The sequence below is a fragment of the Anomalospiza imberbis genome, chromosome 12, assembly GCF_031753505.1.
Source record: "Anomalospiza imberbis isolate Cuckoo-Finch-1a 21T00152 chromosome 12, ASM3175350v1, whole genome shotgun sequence".
In the NCBI taxonomy this organism is placed as follows: domain Eukaryota; kingdom Metazoa; phylum Chordata; class Aves; order Passeriformes; family Viduidae; genus Anomalospiza; species Anomalospiza imberbis.
The window spans coordinates 20182781-20201482 of record NC_089692.1 but is presented as its reverse complement, the minus strand read 5'-3'; the positions used below and the strand labels follow the sequence as shown (position 1 = coordinate 20201482).

General features: G+C 65.6%; 5 protein-coding genes across 8 annotated transcripts in view; 3 read left to right on the top strand and 2 right to left on the bottom strand.

The window, feature by feature from the left end:
• VPS9D1 (VPS9 domain containing 1) overlaps positions 1-18702 on the top strand; it is a 74569-nt gene that overhangs the window by 6448 nt on the left and 49419 nt on the right. The gene's annotated exons all lie outside the window — the stretch shown is intronic.
• CDK10 (cyclin dependent kinase 10) lies at positions 205-3438 on the bottom strand. Of its 2 annotated transcripts, XM_068203231.1 has the most exons (13): positions 3274-3438; positions 3095-3167; positions 2589-2660; positions 2394-2496; positions 2196-2277; positions 1773-1840; positions 1519-1571; positions 1357-1426; positions 1218-1277; positions 1007-1130; positions 785-924; positions 632-684; positions 205-555 (listed from the first exon to the last, which is right to left on the bottom strand). In XM_068203231.1, exons 1-13 carry the CDS (start codon positions 3406-3408, stop codon positions 458-460), a joined length of 1131 nt encoding a protein of 376 aa, XP_068059332.1. In that variant the 5' UTR covers positions 3409-3438; the 3' UTR covers positions 205-457. The 2 variants fall into 2 exon arrangements, with proteins under 2 accessions (XP_068059332.1, XP_068059333.1); XM_068203232.1 differs by lacking the exon at positions 3095-3167 and having other exon boundaries at positions 3274-3407.
• CHMP1A (charged multivesicular body protein 1A) lies at positions 3683-8772 on the top strand. The gene is made up of 7 exons (XM_068203239.1): positions 3683-3799; positions 3979-3998; positions 4523-4600; positions 6360-6506; positions 6719-6847; positions 6949-7136; positions 7323-8772. Exons 1-7 carry the CDS (start codon positions 3793-3795, stop codon positions 7342-7344), a joined length of 591 nt encoding a protein of 196 aa, XP_068059340.1. The 5' UTR covers positions 3683-3792; the 3' UTR covers positions 7345-8772.
• DPEP1 (dipeptidase 1) lies at positions 9623-13896 on the bottom strand. 3 transcript variants are annotated; one of them, XM_068203227.1, is made up of 11 exons: positions 13537-13896; positions 13018-13170; positions 12018-12150; positions 11678-11810; positions 11447-11597; positions 11284-11353; positions 10843-11019; positions 10682-10766; positions 10532-10607; positions 10249-10384; positions 9623-9949 (listed from the first exon to the last, which is right to left on the bottom strand). In XM_068203227.1, the coding sequence occupies exons 2-11, from the start codon at positions 13134-13136 to the stop codon at positions 9779-9781; spliced, it is 1251 nt and encodes a 416-aa protein (XP_068059328.1). In that variant the 5' UTR covers positions 13137-13170; positions 13537-13896; the 3' UTR covers positions 9623-9778. The 3 variants fall into 3 exon arrangements, with proteins under 3 accessions (XP_068059328.1, XP_068059327.1, XP_068059325.1); XM_068203226.1 differs by having other exon boundaries at positions 13018-13152; XM_068203224.1 differs by lacking the exon at positions 13537-13896 and having other exon boundaries at positions 13018-13435.
• Positions 14266-16276, top strand: LOC137481472 (sulfotransferase 2B1-like). The gene is made up of 6 exons (XM_068203233.1): positions 14266-14434; positions 14884-15092; positions 15239-15365; positions 15435-15529; positions 15597-15777; positions 15855-16276. Exons 1-6 carry the CDS (start codon positions 14296-14298, stop codon positions 15968-15970), a joined length of 867 nt encoding a protein of 288 aa, XP_068059334.1. The 5' UTR covers positions 14266-14295; the 3' UTR covers positions 15971-16276.

The following is an 18702-nucleotide window of genomic DNA, read 5'->3' as shown; positions in this document are numbered from 1 at the left end:
ATGCCGTGATACCGACAGCACAGCACCCTGCAGGAGCAGCTCCCGTCTCCCTGAGGGTGAGGACCAGGATCCACCTAAAGCGGGGCAGAACCTGGGGTGGCATGGCGGTATCCTTGTCCCCAGGGTGACACAGAGGAAGGAGAGCAGAGCCATAGCTTCTGCCGCTGCTGCTGGCACCAAAGAATGAAGTCACTCCACACCATGTTGCCACTGCCAGATGCTTTTATTGATGGCAGAGTTGGGGTTCCTCCCCACAGACAGCACAAACCTGGACCCGCCTGGGACAGGATGGACCCTGCCAAGCCTGGGCGTCCCTGGGCCCCATCTCTCCTCTCTCCTGGCTCTGGGGCCACGCTCGCCCAGCTGCAGGCTGGAGCCGTCCCCGTGGCGCTGGGACTGTTGGGCTGAGGGAATCCACCTCAGCCAGGACGCATCACGCCTGTGCCCAGGGGCCAGCTCAGGGCTTGCTGCGCTTGGCCTGGCTCTCCATCGCCGTGCTGGCCGCCCGCTTGTTCCGGTGATGTGGGAAGGTGGGCATCAGCTCCGGCTCACAGGCTGTGGGGCACAGAGAGGGGTGAGCAGGCTCTAAAGCCTCCCAGTCCTGCCCTGCCCCAGGACGGGCCGTACTTACGCAAGGGCTTCTCCTTGAAGTAGGAACTCTCCAGGCAGTCCTTGGCCGTGGCCCTGCGGGGACAAGGGCAAGTGGCAGGGACCACCCCAGCCTGGGGGACAGCATTGGGCAGGTTCTCTGCCCTACCCACCCCACATCCTGCCTGGCTCTTACCTTTTCTTGGGGTCATACATGAAGAGGAAGTTGAGCAGTCGCAGCCCGGCCTCCGAGAGCCAGGGAAACCTGTGCTTCAGGTTGTTGTAGGGCTGTTTGCGCAGGGTGTACTGGGTGGCCAGCGGCAGCTTGGAGAACCCCTGGGGGAAAGCGAGTGTGAGGAGGAGGCAGGGGAGCAGCCAGGGAGAAAGGACAGTGGGAAAATGGGCAGGGAGCTCTCACCGGCCAGATGTTCTCGTTGGGTGTCCCCAGGAGCTGCACGATGAGGTCGACCTGGTGGATCTCCGAGGTGCCTGGCAGCAGCGGTTTGTGTGCCAGCAGCTCGGCCAGGATGCAGCCGGCAGCCCTGCGGAGCACAGAGCCTCTCCAGTGATCCCCCTGCAGTTTGCAGCCCCCCGGCCCCCTCCAGGCAGCCTCAGCCCCCCCCCATTACCACATGTCAATGCTGGTGGTCTGGGTTGTCATCCCCAGCAGCAGCTCCGGCGCGCGGTACCTGCGCGGGGGACACGCGGTGTCAGAGCTGGCACGAGCCCGTCCCGCGGGGGGGACGCGCCCTGGCTCCGGCCACTCACCACAGAGTCACCACTTTGGGGGTCATGGGCTTAGGGGGCATCCCGTAGGTGCGTGCCAGGCCAAAATCAGCTGCAACAGAGAGTGACAGGCAGGAGGGAGCCTGGCTGAGCTGCGGCCACGGGCCAGAGCAGCCACAGCCAGGTGCGGGTGCTGGGACTCACCTATCTTCACACAGCCCTTGTCGGTCATCAGCAGGTTGGAGACCTTCAGGTCCCTGTGGGGAACAGAGCAGCTGGAGCTCAGACACCACACGGGAAATCCAATCCCATCATTCCACGGCCTCCCTGCCCTCACCGTGCTCCCACACTGATGGGCCCCACCCAGAGCTGCTCCTGATGGTGCCACTTGCTCCCAAGACATGGGAGGTGTCCCCAGACACCCCTTTGTCCCCCCAGCACCATCCTGCCACTCCCACCTGTGGATGATGTAGTTCTCATGGAGGTACTGCAGGCCCTTGAGCACCTGCAGGATGATGCACTTCACCTGGGGACAGAGGACAGGAGCTGTCACCTCTGTGGGAGCAGCACCGACTGGACAAACCCACGCAGCCCAAACCCGCTGGCGTGTTCTGCAGTGCCTCCATCCCTATGTTCTCCCAGGGGGTTCTGGGTGGGCCTTTTCTCCCAGCTCTGTTTCCCCGACAGTTTGTTCCAGCCCCAAACCGAGCCTAGAAAGTCCCTGAAGGCTTCACTGAGAGTAAGCAAAGCACAGCTCTATCAGGAATTCCTGGAATCCCCAGCTCAAGGTCTAGGGAGCCCTTCACAGTGCCCACATGTTTTGGCAGGAATGGCAGCACCCTCTACGAAGTGCTGGACCCAAATCCTGCCCCACCCTGTACCTGAGCCTCCGAGAAGGGCGTTTGCATGTTCTCCAGGAGACTGGCCAGGTCCTGCTCGCAGTATCCCATCACCAGGAAAATGCTGTTGGAAACAAGGTAAGGTCAGAGCCTCCCCCAGGACAGCCTTGTCTGCTGAGGCGGCTCAGGCCTGCAAGGAAGGTTTGGAAGGCAGAGGGAGGACAGACGGGGGACTCTCACCTCTCCAGGTGGTTTCCCACAACCACGTCCTTCAGCTCCACAATGTTGGGGTGCTGGAGCTGCAGGAGCAGGGTGATCTCCCGCAGGCTGCTGATGGGCATTCCTGGGGGAGAGAGGAACGGCCGTGCTGCAGGAACGGCCTGGACAGGACAGAGCAGGACAGAGCAGCCCCTGTTCCCCCCGCTCCTCCATTACCATCTTTCTCATTGTCCATCCGCACCTTCTTCAGCGCCACAGTCTCGTTGGTCAGCGTGTCCCGGGCACGGTCTGGGGACAGCACAGGTCACGTTAGCCCCAGGACACACACCTGGCTTTGTCCCCACCTCACCTCAGCCCCCCGGCTCAGCCGCAGCGGGGAACTGGGTGAGCTTCAGGCACCTCCCGACCCAAACCGTGCTGGGATTCTGCACGGGGCAATGGCTTCCCACTGCCAGCGGGCAGGGATGGATGGGCTATCCCTAAGGAATGCCTCCCTGGGAGGGTGGGCAGGCCCTGGCACAGGGTACCCAGAGAAGCTGGGCTGCCCCTGGAGCCCTGGAAGGGCCCAAGGCGAGGCTGGACGGAGCAGCGTGATCTAGTGGAAGTGCCATCCCTACCCATGGCAGGGAGGACAGCGGAATTAACTCAGGTCCCTTCCCGGTCCCGCGGGGCCGCAGCGCCCCGGGAGCCGCCCCCGCCCGGGAGGCGCTGCCCGCACTCACACACGATGCCGTACGTGCCCTCTCCGATCCGATTCAGCTTCTCAAACTCCTTCACGCTGCGGCACCGCCCCAGCTGAAAGCAAAGAGCCTCGCTGAGGCGGAGCCGCCTCGAGGGCTCCTCACCGGGGACCCCCCGCCGGCCCCGAGCCCTCTCACACCCCGGGCACCGCTGCACTCACCCGATCGGCTGCCGGAACCTCGAAGAAGCCGTCGCCCCGCAGTCGCCGCAGCCGCAGGGGCTCCAGCTCTGGCTCGGCCGGTGCCGGTCCCGGTGCCGGTGCCGCTGGGGTCGCTCCCGCCTCGGCCGCTGCCATGGCCGCGATGGCGGGTTCCCCCTGCGCACGCGCGGTATTGCCCTGTCTCCGGCTCCGCCCACCCGCAGGCCCCGCCCACATGCATTAAGCCGCTGGAAACCGTTGCTAGAGAGCGACCAATAGCGACCCTGGACCGGGATGGCCCCGCCCCCATTTGGCCCCGCCCCCCTGCGGCCCCGCCCTCAGCCCCGCCCCGTCTCGGATTTCTGGCCCCGCCCCTTCGCGTCCGACTCCCCAGGCTTTCCCGCTGCCCACGTGACCTCCCCCCCCCCCCCCCCCGCACCGGCCGCGCCGTCGTTCTCGCGAGACTCAGCGCGCGCACCCGGAAGCGGCGGCGGCGGGACCCGGAAGCGGCGGCGGAACCCGGAAGCGGCGGCGGGCAGGATGGACGGTACCGAGGGGTTGGGCGGTACCGGCGCTTCCCGGTGGGGCTGGAGCGGGACGGGAGGGATGAGGCTGGGGGTGAGGGTCGGAGCCAGGACTGGTGGCCGAGACGTGTGGGCGGGGTCCTCGGTCACCCGAACCCGGTACCGGTCCCGAGGCTGAGACTGTGCTCTCCTTCCTTTCCAGACACGCTCTTCCAGCTGAAGGTGAGAGCAGCGGAAGCCCTTCCGCCTCCTTTCCGTCCCGTATCGCCGGTCCCGGGAGAGTCGCGGTCCCGGTTCCGCCCGCTGGCTCGGCCTCATCGGGGCCGCTCCTGCGGCGGGACCGTGACAGGAGGAGGCCCCGGCCTGAGCGGTGACCGGCGGTGCCGCGGGCAGAGGGTCGGGCAGCCGTGGCCGCGCTGGGAGGTGGCGGGGCTGGGACAGGCGGGCCCTGGCACGGTGGCACCGCGGGGAACGGCTCCGCGGTGCCGGGGCTGAGGTGGGACGAGGGGCAGTTCCCGGCCGGGAGGGCGGGCAGCCCCGGCACAGGTGCCCGAGCAGCCGGGGCTGCCCCTGCATGCCTGGCGGTGCCCAGGGCCGGGCTGGACCGGGCTCGGCGCGCCTGGGACGGTGGAAGGGGTCCCTGCCTCGGCAGGGGTGGGGCTGGGTGGGCTCGGGGGTCCCTCCCAGCCCAGAGCAGAGCGGGCCCGTCGCTGCTGCTGCCCCTGCGCATCCGCTCTGTCCCGCAGTTCACAGCCAAGCAGCTGGAGAAGCTCTCCAAGAAAGCCGAGAAGGACTCCAAGGCCGAGCAGGCCAAAGTCAAAAAGGTGCGTGGGGCTCGGCACCGGGGGCGGCACCGGGGGCGGCTGGGGTTCCCTCCTGCCGCCGAGGGGCAGCAGGGCAGGGCCGGGCCCCGCTCGCCCAGCCCCACCGGGGCTTGACTGTGCTCTGGGGCACTTCCCAGCTGTGTCCCCATCCCGCCGGGAGCCCGGGGGCTCCGTGAGCGCGGCTCTCGCCGTGCCAGGCTGTGGGGAGCGCCGGTGTCATGGACAGATGGACGGATGGATGATGGATGGATGGAGGGATGGATGATGGATGGATGATGGATGGATGGATGATGGATGGATGATGGATGGATGATGGATGGATGATGCATGGATGGACGGATGGATGGATGATGGATGGATGGACAGATGGACGGATGGATGGATGGATGATGGATGGACGGATGGATGATGGATGGATGGATGGACAGATGGACGGATGGATGGATGGACGGATGGACGGATGGATGGATGAATGGACGGATAGACGGATGGATGGATGATGGATGGATGAATGGACGGATAGACGGATGGATGGATGATGGATGGATGAATGGACGGATAGACGGATGGATGGATGGATGATGGATGGATGGACGGATGGATGATGGATGATGGACGGATGGACGGACAGATGGATGGATGGATGGACGGATGCATGATGGATGGACGGATGAATGGATGATGGATGAATGGACGGATGGATGGATGGATGGATGGACGGATGGATGATGGATGGATGGATGATGGATGGATGGATGATGGATGGACGGATGGATGATGGATGGACGGATGGATGGATGGATGGACGGATGGATGGATGGATGATGGATGGATGGATGGATGATGGATGGATGAATGGACGGATAGATGGATGGATGGATGGATGATGGATGGACGGATGGATGGATGATGGACAGATGGATGGATGGACAGATGGATGATGGATGGACGGATGGATGATGGACGGATGGATGGACAGATGGACGGATGGATGGATGATGGATGGATGGACGGATGGATGATGGACGGATGGATGGATGGATGATGGACGGATGGATGATGGATGGATGGATGATGGATGGACGGATGGATGATGGACGGATGGATGGATGGATGATGGACGGATGGATGATGGATGGATGGATGATGGATGGACGGATGGATGATGGACGGATGGATGGACAGATGGACGGATGGATGGATGGACGGATGGATGATGGATGGACGGTTGGAGACCAGAGAGCTCTGCAGTCAGCTCTTAGGAGATCCACTTTATTGCAGAGGGCGTGGGTGTGGGGCCCAGCTTGGAGCTGCCAGCCACAGCTCGGGGCAGGCCCCAAGGAGAGGGGACAGGGAGAGATGGGGGAGAGAGAGACAGACCGTGGGGCTGCCAAGAGGGCTTCCAGTCCCCCGGGCACACCTTATCAAGGGGGCTTCAGAGTGGGCACAGAACAAGACTTGGGCCAGTGGGATTACAGGTACCAGGTGCTTCAGGGAAGGGTTACAGGTATGGGATAAGCTATACATTTTTGAGGGATGAGACAGAACATTCCATTTGACCCCTGGATCTGTCTGTAGGTCAAAAGGGGGGATGCCTTCCACTGTCTACTCCGCTGTTTTCTAGCTGTTCAGCAGCTAGGGTTTGGTATCGCAGAGCTTGTTCTCACTGCAATCTCCCCTGTGGTTTCTGCGTTTTCCAAACCTTTTGCCGGGCAGTCATGGTCATAAGGCTTCCCAACCTCATCTTCCCCAACGCCAGGCGCTGCAGCAGAAGAACGTGGAGTGTGCCCGGGTCTATGCCGAGAACGCCATCCGCAAGAAGAACGAGGGCCTCAACTGGCTGCGCATGGCCTCGCGCGTGGACGCCGTGGCCTCCAAGGTGCAGACAGCCGTCACCATGAAGGGGGTAAGCGCCTCCAGCAGGGCTTTGGGAGCTCCGTCCCCACGTGGAGCTTCTCCTCTCGCTGCCTCCAGCCGCCCCCAGCTCCCCGTAATGACCCCACCAGGGGTGGTCTCAGACCCCCCCAGACAGGTTCATCCCACCTGGGATGGCGCCAGGACACTGCTTGGATTTCTCCGCAACCCTCGGAGCATTCCTGAAGGAATCTCCTCTTGCAGGTGACGAAAAACATGGCTCAGGTGACCAAGGCTCTGGACAAGGCCCTGAGCTCCATGGACCTGCAGAAGGTGTCGGCAGTGATGGATAAATTCGAGCAGCAAGTGCAGAATTTGGATGTTCACACGTCGGTGAGTGCTGGGCAGCCAGGAGAGGGTGGGTGGGTGGGATGGCAGGGGATCCCTGCCGGCTCTCCAGGCCGGCCAGGGGGACAGGGCTGTGTCTGTCCCAGGTCATGGAGGACTCCATGAGCTCGGCCACCACGCTGAGCACGCCGCAGGAGCAGGTGGACAGCCTGATCGTCCAGATCGCCGAGGAGAACGGGCTGGAGATCATGGACCAGCTGAGCCAGCTGCCCGAGGGGGCCTCAGCCGTGGGGGAGAGCTCCGTGCGCTCCCAGGAGGACCAGCTGTCCCGGAGGTTGGTTCTCTCCCAGTTCCTGGGCACTCCCAGTGCTTCCCAGGATCCCTCACTGGCCTGAAGGGGAAGAGTTGGCCCTGCCTGGGGGGCCCAGAGGGGTTCCCTGGACAGGCTGGCTGCAGCTGCTCCCGAGCCGGGGCTGTTCTGCTGCCCTGACCTGGCTCCCCTCTGCTGCTCTCCCTCCAGGCTGGCTGCCCTGCGGAACTGAGCTCTCCCTGGGCCTGTGGATGGCGCTGCTGGAGCGGGACCCCCTCCTGCAGCCCCCCCGCCTCGGGACTCTTCTCGGGGGGTGACAGGCCTTCCCTGAGCGGGCGGCGATCCCGGTGGGAATGTGGGAATGCTGTGCTGGACCGTGGGGGGGCTTCGTCTGGGGGTGCTGCCGGTGGCGCCTGGCAGAGCCCCACATCCCGCTGCTGACGGAACACTGAGGGGATTTCCCTGGTCTCGGGGTGCTGCTCCCCAGCTCCTCTGTTGTTCCCTGTCCCTGCCCAGAGCTGAGCTGTGGGCTGAGTTCCTCAGGAGCTGGTTGGGAGGAGCGGGAGAACCCGCAGGGGTCCCCATCTCCGGGACGGGCCCGGTGCCCGGCTGTGGAGCTGGGGAGGTCGGTGCCTTGCAGGAAGGGGCGGTGACAGCGGGGTGTCCCCTCCCTCACTGTCACTGTCCCTGTGCCCTTTGCTGCTCCGTGTCCCGCCGGGCCGACACCCCCAGCCCCGTACCACGAAGTGCCCTTTGGAACACCCTCCCCTGCCCAGCCCTGTGCGTGTCAATCCACAGATTCCCCAGGCACTGCCAGCTGGAAATGGTTATCCCGGCCCTGACTGCCAGTTTGGACCAGTGAGGACCCATGTCCAGCACCGGGAGCGGATTGCAGCAGCTGTGGTGGCTGCAGACACGTCCCCAAATGTCCCCCTGCTGGGTGGGTGTGACAGGGAATGCAGAACCATCCCGGGAGCAGCTCTGCCTCGATCCCTGTGCCTCGTCCCTGGATATCCTCTGTCCCCTCGCTGCTGGCACCGGGCCGGGGGCAGGAGCTGCTCTCCGTGTCCCCTCCCCCTGTCCCTTGTCACCTTCCCCTGGGGCTGGAGCTGTTTGTGCCCCTCCCGCGGCACCGCGGAGCTGCTGGATTGCTGGAAGCTCTCCAGGAAGGAAGCGCTGTTTCCTTCGGGTCTCCCAGGAGGAACTGTCACCTCTGGGGGATGTCATGGGGGCCACGTCCCGGCACGAACACTTCCCGCTGTGTTGATTGTTTTTCCTGAGTTCAGTGGCCTTGGAGCGTGTGGCTGGTGACACAGAGCCTTCCTCGCCACCGAGGAGGAGGAGGAGGCGGCTTTGGGCTACAGCAGAGCATTGGATCTTGTCCCACCTCCTGATGGGCCGGGCGGGAAGCTGGGGGAGCCTGGAGATTTGAGCCTGGCTCCTGGCTCCCTGCAGGGTGTCCCCGCAGCACTGGGGGCTCCAGACCTGCCCCCGTCCCTCTCCCCGGGCTGTCTCTCTCTGTGGTTTCTTTGGTGGTTTTTTTTTTTTAAGCGTGTCTTATTTGCCTTCTTTTTGCCCAAACCGTGTCCATGCCCTTCTGTGGGTTTAAATAAACAATCTCTGAACACCCCAGTGTGGGTTGGGGGTGTGGATGCAGACGGGGTCTGTGGTCCCCCTCGTCTCATCCTGTCCCTTGCCCTGCAACAGGACCAGGTGCCAGGGGCTGCCCTGGAGCTGAGGAGAAGGAAGGGACTGCTCTTGTTCCCAGAGCCTCTGCCCATCCAGGAGCTGGGAAGTGGCTCGGGGTACCCACTCTGGGGATTCTGGAGGGTGAGGACAACCCCTTTCCCCCACTGCAGGGACCTGTCCCTTTCACGTGGCCGAACGTGGGGGCCAGAGTGAGCAGGAGCTCGGAGCAGCTGGAGCCCAGCTCCCTTCCCCACTAGGGTTGGGCCAGCCCAGCTCCCTGCCCCGTTCCCCAGCCCTCGTGGGGACACGCTGAGCCCCCCGAGGGGAGACCCCGGGCTTGTCACCGCGCCGAGGTGGCACCGCGCCTCGCTGCCAGGGACGGGGTGAGGGTGCAGCCTTCCCTTCCCTGCTCCCATCCCTTCCCTGCTCCCATCCCTTCCCTGGCCCTGCTCCCTGCCCTGTGCCCGGCTGGCAGACGGGTGCTGTGCCTCAGCCAAATCCCGAATGCCACAGGAAGATGGCTCTCCTTCTCCTGCCTGTTCTCCCGCCTCCGCTCCGACGACAGGCTGTTCCTGAATGCGAGAGGAAATTGCTAAGGAGATAATTAAGTAGCCAATTAATTAGCTAATGATTAGTGGAAGCATCCTGCGGAGGCAGCTCCGCAGCCGCCCTGGCCAGCTGTTGCCAGGATGTGTCACTCCCGGTGCGGTTACAGCTTCCCGGTGTGCCGGGGCGGGCGCCGGGACCCCACTGCTCTGCCCCGCCGGTGACAGGCCGGGGTGGCCGGTGACAGGCCGGGGTGGCCCAGCATCTCCAGCCAGGAGCCGGGTCCCGCAGAGCCCCACACGGACACTCGCTGCCGGCACTGCTCGAGCCACGGTTTTATTTTGCCAGCAGGTCCGGCAGAAAGGAGCGCTGGATCGTGCCCTGCCCGGCGGCCCCGGGCACGGTGCCAAGGCCGCGGTGGCAGCCAGGTGCTAGGCGAGCACGGAGAGCAGCAGTGCCAGCGCCAGTGCCAGGGCTGCCGGCGGGTGCCAGGCAGTGCCGGCGCCGTTGGGGTACCCGTAGCTGGTTCTGCACGGCCCCTCCAGCTCCTCGAAGGCGATGGGGGTCTCGTGGGCAGCCGTGCCCTGCAGGCTCCTCTTCACCTGCGTGGGGACAGGGTGGGCTCCCGCTGTGAGGGGCAGTGCCCGTCTGCACAGAGCCCCTGCCACCCCAAACCATCCCGCGCACGTCCCAGTGCCCCATGTGTCCCCCTGCCTCCCTGTGTCCCCATAAATTCCTGAGTGCCACGTGCCCTGATGTTCCACCTGTGTCTGCTGCCCCAAGTGTCCCTGTGCCACGTGTCCCCATGTCCCTCACGTCTCCATTCCCGATGCTCCCCGTGCCACTTGTGTCCCCTTGCCCTGTACATCCCTGTGCCCCGTGCTTCCCATGCCCCACTCACCTCCTCCACTCTGCTGAAGACGCGGAGCAGGTTCTCAGCCAGGGCTCCCTTCACCTCCTCCTCCGTCCAGTCCCTCGCCAGCAGCTCGGCCACCAGCGCGGGATACTTGGAGACGTCCTCCAGGCCAGTGGGGACCCTGTGCCACCCCACAGCTCACAGCTGGGCCACCCCCAGCACCCCCGGCTGCCCACGCAGGTGCAGGTGGGGACGCCCTCACCCCTCAGGAAGTTCCCATGGTGGGGACACGCTGCGCCATCCCATCCTGCACCATCACCCCCCTTACCCTGTGACCCCGTCGTAGTCCCCCCCGAAGCCGACAGCCTGGGCACCGGCCACCTTCTTCACATGGTCCATGTGGTCTGTGGGGGTGACACCGGGGTGAGCAGGACGGGCGGGGTCACTGCCACCCCCACCCACCTGGGCACCCCCTCACCTGCGACATCGGACAGCTTGGCCTTGTCACTGCAGGTCACGTAGGCATTGTAGAAGTTGACCATCACCAAGCTGCCCGTGGAGGCCTGGGGGGAACAGCCCTGAGCCCCCAGCCCCTCAGAACGCCCCGCTGCCCCTGCCCTGCCCCGTGCCCACACTCACCACCAGGTGCAGCACGTCGTCGGGCACGTTGCGGCGGTGCTGGCAGATGCTGTAGGCAGAGGAGTGGCTGAAGATGACGGGGGCTTTGGAGATGTTCAGCACGACCTTCATCGTGTCCACTGAGACGTGGGCCAGGTCCACGATCATGCCCAGGCGGTTCATCTCCTCCACCACCATCTACAGGGACAGGGGACAGGGGTGGGGCTGGGGGGCTGACGGGTGCATGGGAGGGGTCCCCTATGGGGATGTCTGGAGCTGCTTGGGTGGCTTTTGGCTGGTGGGACAGAGGGATGGATGGATGGATGGATGGATGGATGGATGGATGGATGGATGGATGGATGGAAGGAACAGGACTGCACTCAGCATGGGGCCAGCGGGTGCCAGTACCACATTCCTCCAATGCCACTGCTCCTGGACACCACTGCTGGTGCTATTCCTCACCTTCCCAAAGGGTGAGAGGCCGTGGTGCACAGGTTTTTCATCCTTGGTGTCCACCAGCCAGTTGTCAGCCCTGCAGAACAGGGAGAGCATCAGAGCGGCCACACCTCTGACCACATCCCCCCGTGCCAGCGCTGCCACCCTCTGTGCCCCCCGAGGGTCCTACCAGGGGGTGTTGCAGCTGTGGGTGAGGGTCATGTAGCGGGCACCCAGGCGGTAGAGGGTGCGCAGGACGCCCAGGCTGCTGTCGATGGAGTGGCCACCCTCCACCCCGATGAGGCTGGCCACCTTCCCTCTCTGGAATGCCTCCCGGATGCCTGCGGGAGGGCGGGGGCATCAGCCGGGGTGGGCAGGCCCCTCAGCACCCCCGCGGCGCCTCGTCCCCGCGCCCGCTCACCGCTGGTGTCGGTGACGCAGGCGAAGGTCTCGGGGTACATGTCGCACATGCGCTGCACCACGTCCATCTGCTCCAGCGTGCGCCTCACCGCGTCCTTGTTCTGCGTCTCGCAGGGCACGTACACCGACCAGAACTGCCGCGGGCACCCCGTCAGCAGGGGCACTGCCCGCCCCGCTGCCCGCCCCAGTGTCTCTGCCCGTCCTGGTGCTGTCCCAAGAGCCCCAGTGCTCACCCCGCTGTCCTCCCTGCCCACCCCAGTGCCCCCCACCCTCCCTGGTATCCTCACTGGTGCCCCTGCCCTCCCCAGAGCCCACCCCAATGCCCACCCCGGTGCTCCCACCTGCCCGCCCACGTGTCCCTGGCGCAGTTTGGGGATGTTGGTGTGGGTGTCGTTCAGCAGTGTCAGGTTGGCTGCTGGCAGCCTCAGCTGGTTGTTGAACTTCCAGAGGAGCTGCCAGGGCAGGTCGTTGTGCCTGGGCAGGGACAGGGTGGGCACTGAGGAGTGGCCTGACCATCTGCCCACTCGCCCTCAGGCCGACCACCCCCCTGGCTTGCCACACACAGTGTGCCCTCATCTGGCTGTCATTCCATCCATCCATCCATCCATCCATCCTCCACCCCACCTCGGTCCATCTGTCCACCCACCTGTCCCCTCAGCCAAAAGCCACCCAAGCAGTTCCAGACAGGAACTGGAGACAGGCCACTCCCAGGGGACAGTGCCGTGTGGGACCCTCCGGAGGACCCTCCCCTGTGTCCCTTTCCAACCCATCATCAGCCCTCACACCCAGGGGAGCCAGCCCAACATCCCTTGGACAGGGATGTCACCGCAGGGACATCCCACACCCAGCAGTGCCACTGGGGAAGTGGCAGGCTCTGGGCTGGGTGCCGCTTCCTGCTCCGGTCACAGTCCCACATCCCCCTGCTCCCCCTGCCCTGCTCCCTGTTCCCACAAGGGAATGCTGCAGGGAACCGGAGCCTCCTGAGGGTCCCGAGAAAGGACCAGGGACATCACTCAGGACGGAGCAGGAACTTCCCCCAGGGCAGCCTAACCCCGGCTTCCTGGTACCCTGCCCACTCCTGCTGCGCTGCGGCGCCGGGGATCCCCTTGGCTGCACAGAGGGTCCCACGGGATCCCCAGGAAAGCTGTCCCCCGTCCCCACACAGCCCTGGGGTGCATGGCACGGGGATCCCCCGGGAAAGTTGCTCCCTGTTCCTGCACAGCCCTGGGGTGCCCGGCCCCGGAATCCCCCACCGGGCTGTCCCGCAGGGTTTCCCAGCTGGGGTTTTCCCACAGAGAGGAGCAGCTGGGCAGGCTGCGGGCCCAGGTGACCTTTGCTCACCCGTCGATGACCGGCGTGGTGGTCATGATGCGCTCGGCCTCCTCCAGGTGCTGCTGTCCAATGCTGGGCAGTGCCAGCGCCAGCGCCAGCACCAGCACCCACACGCTCCTGCCTGGCATCTTCTGCTGGGTGCTGCTGGGGACAAGGGGGGACCTGCCACCACCGTGAGAGCACATGCACTGGGATGGCTGCCCTGCACTCCTCCGTCCCCTCCCGCCGTCAATGAATAACCAGGAGCGCAGCGTTACCCCTCCCTGGGTGCCCTGTGCCCGCCTGGCAGTGCCAGGGCTCCGCGGCCTCCCCCAGCCCAGCGCCGGTGGCTGTGCCGTGCCACGGCCTCTCCTCCGAGCCGTGGTGACGCTCCCAATCCTCTAATGAAGCCCAGATTCTTTTCGGTTGGGAAAGTGCCAGTCCCATCCGCGCCTCAGCCTCCCCGGCACGGGCATCCACCGGCACCCCCAGTCCAGCACTGGCACCCCCAGCATCCCCGGCAGCCCCAGCACCCCTGGCCCCGCTCACCCCGGCCCCGGGACACTGGGGCAGTCCCTGCCTCCGACTGCTGTGAATTAACTTTTCCGGCTTGCGTGCGGTGACGGGGCTGGGATGGGCTCCAGCCACCCCAGAGCCGCCCCCCGCCATGGCGCCGGAGCAGCCACATGCCCGGGGGCAAGCAGCCGGGGTGGCACGGCCGTGGTGTGGGGCTGCTGCTGGTCCTCCATGTGTGCTTGGATCCCCCACACTCCGGTCCCGCTGCAGCGTCCCGAGGGGAAACTGAGGCACCGCTATCCTGCGGATGCTGCGCATCCCTGCTGGCTCCAGCTGTGGCGTCCTTCCCAGCAAGGGCCTTGGTGGGGCTTCTGGGAATGGCATGGAGCCACGTGGAGATGGCCGGTGCAACTGGACGCCTCATCCTGCGGTGTGCTAGGATGGGAACCCCCTCCTCCGGTGCCAGTCGTGGGGAGCTCGGGGTGGGGACGGTGTGGGGCTGCCATCCCTCGGGTTTCCTGGCCCCCTTCCCGAGGTGAAGCGGCCCCCACGTTTCACCCGGCGGCGGCGGGGGGTGTGGGAAGGGGGGACTCCCATCCCACCCATGGCCTCCCATCCCATCCCGGGTGTCTGCAGCCCCTGCCAGCAGCGCTCTCCCGGCGATGGCCCCAGCGCGGATTCCCGGCTCCCCGGCAGGAATGTGCCGGGGGGTTCCGGCCCCCCGCCCGCCGGGGCCGTTTCCTCTTTCGGCGCTATTTAAGCGGCTCCCGGCGCGTCCCGCCCGGCCGGGCCATGGAGCGCATGGAGGTGACCGAGACCTTTGCGGGCATCGCCCTGCCCGGCCACCTCCACACCCAGGAGTCCCTCGGCTTCGCCGCCGCCTTCACCTTCCGCCCCACCGATGTGCTCATCGCCACCTACCCCAAATCGGGTGAGGGGATGGGGGGACACGGGGACAACGAGGGGATGCGGCGGGACGGGGCTGGGACACCGGGCTGGAGCGGGGAGCTCTTCCAGGGCTGCCGGGGGCTGGGAGATGGCCGGGCTTGGGGACACCCGGACCTGGTCCCCGCGGCCACTCTTTGGCACAGCACGGGCACCCCTGGCCAGGAGGTCCTGCCCCGAGCCCCTGTCCTGCTGCCGTACTGTCCCCAGCCCTAGACTGGTGTCCCTGGGGGCTCAGGGAGGGGCACACGGCACTGCCACCCCAAGCTGCTGGTACAGGAGGGGTTGGGACGGGAGGGGACAGGACACATGAGCCGTGCCAATCTGTGCTACCCGCACCAGTGCAGTGCCATTCCGTGCTGTGCCGTACAGCGCCAGAATGTGCCACGCCACGGTGCCTGGCCCGTGGCCCTGCCCTGACACCCACCTCTGCAGGCACCACCTGGATGCAGGAGATCCTGACACTGCTCTTCAGCCTTGGCGATGCCCGCCCAGCCAAGACCATTCCCAACTGGGAGCGGGCGCCCTGGCTGGAGCAGATCTACTGCCGGGAGGCTCTGCGGGACACCGAGACCCCGCGGCTCCTCACCACCCACCTGCCCGCCCACGTCCTGGCCCCCGCCCTGCAGCGCAGCAAGGCCAAGGTGAGAGGGGTCCCCAGTGGTCTGGGGGTCCCTGCAGGGACATCCCACACCCATGGGGCTTCCCACAGCTAGGGAAATGCTGGGGGCTTTCTGAGTGGGATGGAGGGGAATCCCCCCGCTGTGGGGGTGACACTGTGTCCCTCCAGGTGATCTACGTGGCCAGGAACCCCAAAGACGTCGCTGTCTCCTTCTACCACTTCCACCACCTGGCCAAGTTCCTGCCCGACCCCAGCTCCTTCGATGCCTTCCTGACGCAGTTCCTCGAGGGCACAGGTAGGGACTGGGGGAGTCTGTGGGGGGACACAGCCTCAGGGCCCCCCATCACCCCCCGCCTCCCCCCAGTGCACTACGGCTCCTGGTTTGACCACGTCAAGGGCTGGCTGGGCCAGCGGCACCTCCTGGACATCCTCTACGTCACCTACGAGGAGCTGCACCAGGTGAGCCCCGCTGTGTCCCTGTCCCCGTCCCCGCCGGTGCCCAGTGCTGACCGTGCTCCTGCCCCAGGACCTGCGTGGCACGGCGCAGCGCCTCAGCAACTTCCTGGGGTGCCCGCTGGCACCGGGCACGCTGGCAGCCCTGGAGCAGCACTGCACCTTCTCCGCCATGCGGGACAACGCCATGGCCAACTACTCCCTGATCCCCGCCGAGATCATGGACCACAGCCAGGGCCGCTTCATGCGCAAAGGTGAGGGGAGCGGGGCTGGGGGCGCTGGGGCACGGCGGGTGCAGCATCCCTGACTCCCCGTCCCCTCTGTCCCGCAGGGGTGGTGGGGGACTGGCGCAGCCACTTCTCCCCCGAGCAAAATGCCCTCTTCAACCGGCGCTACCAGGAGGAGATGGGGGACACGGAGCTGCCCTCGCAATGGCCCATGGCCTGAAGGAGCCAGGCTTTGGGGGGACGCTGAGCCCTCACCTGCTGAGAGCCACCACATGGAGACCCTGCAGGGACCCCCTCAGGCACCCCATAAAACGGCCCCTGTGTCACCCCGGCACCAGGGGTTCCCACGGGGCTGGGGGTTCTGGTGAGGGGCCATGGCACTGTCCCACCTCCCCGGGGGCGGGGAACTTTTCCGGCCAGGCACTGTGGCCATCCCAGTGGCCTTGCTCCCCCCGGCCAGGGACGTGTGGCCGTGACCCCCCTTTCCGCCCATCCCGCCCTGCGGAAATAAATATTTATTGCTGTTCCCAGGCAGGCAGCTATTCCCACGGGTGTGAGGCGGGAAGCAGCGCCGGCAGCGGGAAGAGCTGCTGTTATCAGCAACTCATCGGGGCGGGGACGCATCCCCGGGAACCTTACTGACTGCCGGGGGCAATGACCGGGTGGGCAGCACGGCCCGGGGCGGGGCCACAGCGTGGCGACAGTGGCACCAGTGTCCTGCCACTCCTGCCCCCTCTGCTAGCCTTGTCAACCCTGCCACCTCTGGCAGCCCCTCCTGCCGGCGGGGACAACCCGGCGCGGTGTCTCTGGACATTGCCAGCCCCGCGGGGTCCCTCTGCACCCACCCTGGGGTACCCAGCTGTCCCCATGGGTTGGGGTGCCAGGGCAGCTCCTGCCCGCACCAGGACCGGGCGGTGCTGCAGCCTCCCAGGCGGCAGGTTTGGGTTTCCACGGCAACACCCAGGATCCCGCCTTAAAGGAGATGAATCAGGAGCTAAAAATAGGGGCTGAATGGGGGTGCAGGTACTGCGCCCCTGCCCGTGCCTTGTGCTGCCAGCAGTGCCCAAGGGCCAGCAGAGCTATCCTGGAGAGTGACACCCACATGGGGCCAGCCTGGCACCTGTACCTGCACCCGGGGAAATGGCAGCATCCTGGAGCCCAGCTCACTGGCACCTGCACGGCGGCTCTCAGGTGGCCCCTACGCCATGAGGCTGTGCCAGGCTCCAGTTTCAGTCCCTGTGGTGGCCTTGGGCACACCCTGCCCCTGGGCATGTCACCTTGCCAGGAGCATCTGCTGGCACCATGCTGGCAGCATCAGCACACAGCATGTGGCAGCAGCGTGGCACAGTGCCCGGCACACGGCACGTGGCACAGCATGATCCATGGCACATGGAACATGGAATATGGCACAAGGAACATGGCACCCGGAACACGTCACATGACAAATGGCACAGAGCGCATGACAAATAGCACGTGGCACAGGGAACATGACAAGGCACACGACAATGCACGGCACGTGGAACAGGTGCACCGAGCATGCCACACTGCATGCCACATGGTAGAGCATGTAGCACACAGCATGTGGCACATGGAACAGACACGTGGCACATGGCCCACAGTGTGGCACGGGATGCATGGCACATGGGACATGACACAGTTCATGTCACAGGTGACCGTGGTGCATGGCCCATGGCACAGGATACACACACGCACAGCACATACACGGCACACGGAACACAGCTGGGGACACATGGTGCGTGGGGTGTGGCACGGGGCACACGGCACAGGGCATGTGGCACACGGCACAGGGCACACAGCACAGGGCATGTGGCACACGGCACAGGGCACACGGCACGGGGCACACGGCACAGGGCATGTGGCACACGGCATAGGGCACACAGCACAGGGCATGTGGCACACGGCACAGGGCACACGGCACGGGGCACACGGCACAGGGCATGTGGCACACGGCATAGGGCACACAGCACAGGGCATGTGGCACACGGCACAGGGCACACAGCACAGGGCATGTGGCACACGGCACAGGGCACACGGCACAGGGCACACGGCACAGGGCATGTGGCACACGGCATAGGGCACACAGCACAGGGCATGTGGCACACACTACAGGGCACACAGCACAGGGCACATGGCATGTGGCACACGGCACAGGGCACATAGCACACGGCATGTGGCACACGGCACAGGGCACATGGCACAGGGCACACAGCACAGGGCATGTGGCACACGGCACAGGGCACACAGCACATGGCATGTGGCACACGGCACAGGGCACACGGCACAGGGCACACAGCACAGGGCATGTGGCACACGGCACAGGGCACATGGCACAGGGCACACAGCACACGGCATGTGGCACACAGTACATGGCACACAGCACAGGGCACACGGCACAGGGCACACAGCACAGGGCATGTGGCACATGGTACATGGCACACAGCACAGGGCATGTGGCATACAGCACACGGCATGTGGCACACAGTACATGGCACACAGCACAGGGCACATGGCACAGGGCACACAGCACAGGGCATGTGGCACACACTACATGGCACACAGCACAGGGCACACAGCACACGGCATGTGGCACACGGCACAGGGCACACAGCACACGGCATGTGGCACACACTACATGGCACACAGCACAGGGCACACGGCACAGGACACACGGCACGTGGCAGTGGCCGTGTGCCGGGCAGCTGGGCTCGCTCCGTTGCCGCCTCTCCCCGCTCCGTGGCCTGGATTCGGGGCCGCGGCACAGCGGGGCGAGCGCCCGCTCGGGCACATCAAAGCCGCGGCCGCTCCGGCGCTCCCGGCGCGCTGCCGGCCACGGACACCCGAAATGTGGGGGCTGGGACCGTCCTCGGCTTTGTCACCAGGTGGGGCAGCATGGTGTCACCGTGAGGGGACACGGCGGCATCCAGGAGCTGC

What these genes read in the sequence shown, in the direction of transcription:
- CDK10 (XM_068203231.1), bottom strand. Translation starts at nt 3,408, where the DNA reads ATGGCAGCGGCCGAGGCGGGAGCGACCCCAGCGGCACCGGCACCGGGA. An exon ending in GTGGGAAACCACCTGGAGAG is followed by an intron (nt 2,278 to 2,393) that starts GTGAGAGTCCCC and finishes TGTTTCCAACAG; the next exon opens with CATTTTCCTGGTGATGGGAT. An exon ending in CAAGGGCTGTGTGAAGATAG is followed by an intron (nt 1,427 to 1,518) that starts GTGAGTCCCAGC and finishes TCTCTGTTGCAG; the next exon opens with CTGATTTTGGCCTGGCACGC.
- CHMP1A (XM_068203239.1), top strand. An exon ending in AGCAGGCCAAAGTCAAAAAG is followed by an intron (nt 4,601 to 6,359) that starts GTGCGTGGGGCT and finishes CCCCAACGCCAG; the next exon opens with GCGCTGCAGCAGAAGAACGT. An exon ending in ATTTGGATGTTCACACGTCG is followed by an intron (nt 6,848 to 6,948) that starts GTGAGTGCTGGG and finishes TGTCTGTCCCAG; the next exon opens with GTCATGGAGGACTCCATGAG.
- DPEP1 (XM_068203224.1), bottom strand. Translation starts at nt 13,193, where the DNA reads ATGTGCTCTCACGGTGGTGGCAGGTCCCCCCTTGTCCCCAGCAGCACC. An exon ending in AGGGACACGTGGGCGGGCAG is followed by an intron (nt 11,811 to 12,017) that starts GTGGGAGCACCG and finishes TGCCCGCGGCAG; the next exon opens with TTCTGGTCGGTGTACGTGCC. An exon ending in CAAGCTGTCCGATGTCGCAG is followed by an intron (nt 10,608 to 10,681) that starts GTGAGGGGGTGC and finishes TCACCCCCACAG; the next exon opens with ACCACATGGACCATGTGAAG.
- LOC137481472 (XM_068203233.1), top strand. Translation starts at nt 14,296, where the DNA reads ATGGAGCGCATGGAGGTGACCGAGACCTTTGCGGGCATCGCCCTGCCC. An exon ending in GCAGTTCCTCGAGGGCACAG is followed by an intron (nt 15,366 to 15,434) that starts GTAGGGACTGGG and finishes GCCTCCCCCCAG; the next exon opens with TGCACTACGGCTCCTGGTTT. An exon ending in GGGCCGCTTCATGCGCAAAG is followed by an intron (nt 15,778 to 15,854) that starts GTGAGGGGAGCG and finishes TCTGTCCCGCAG; the next exon opens with GGGTGGTGGGGGACTGGCGC.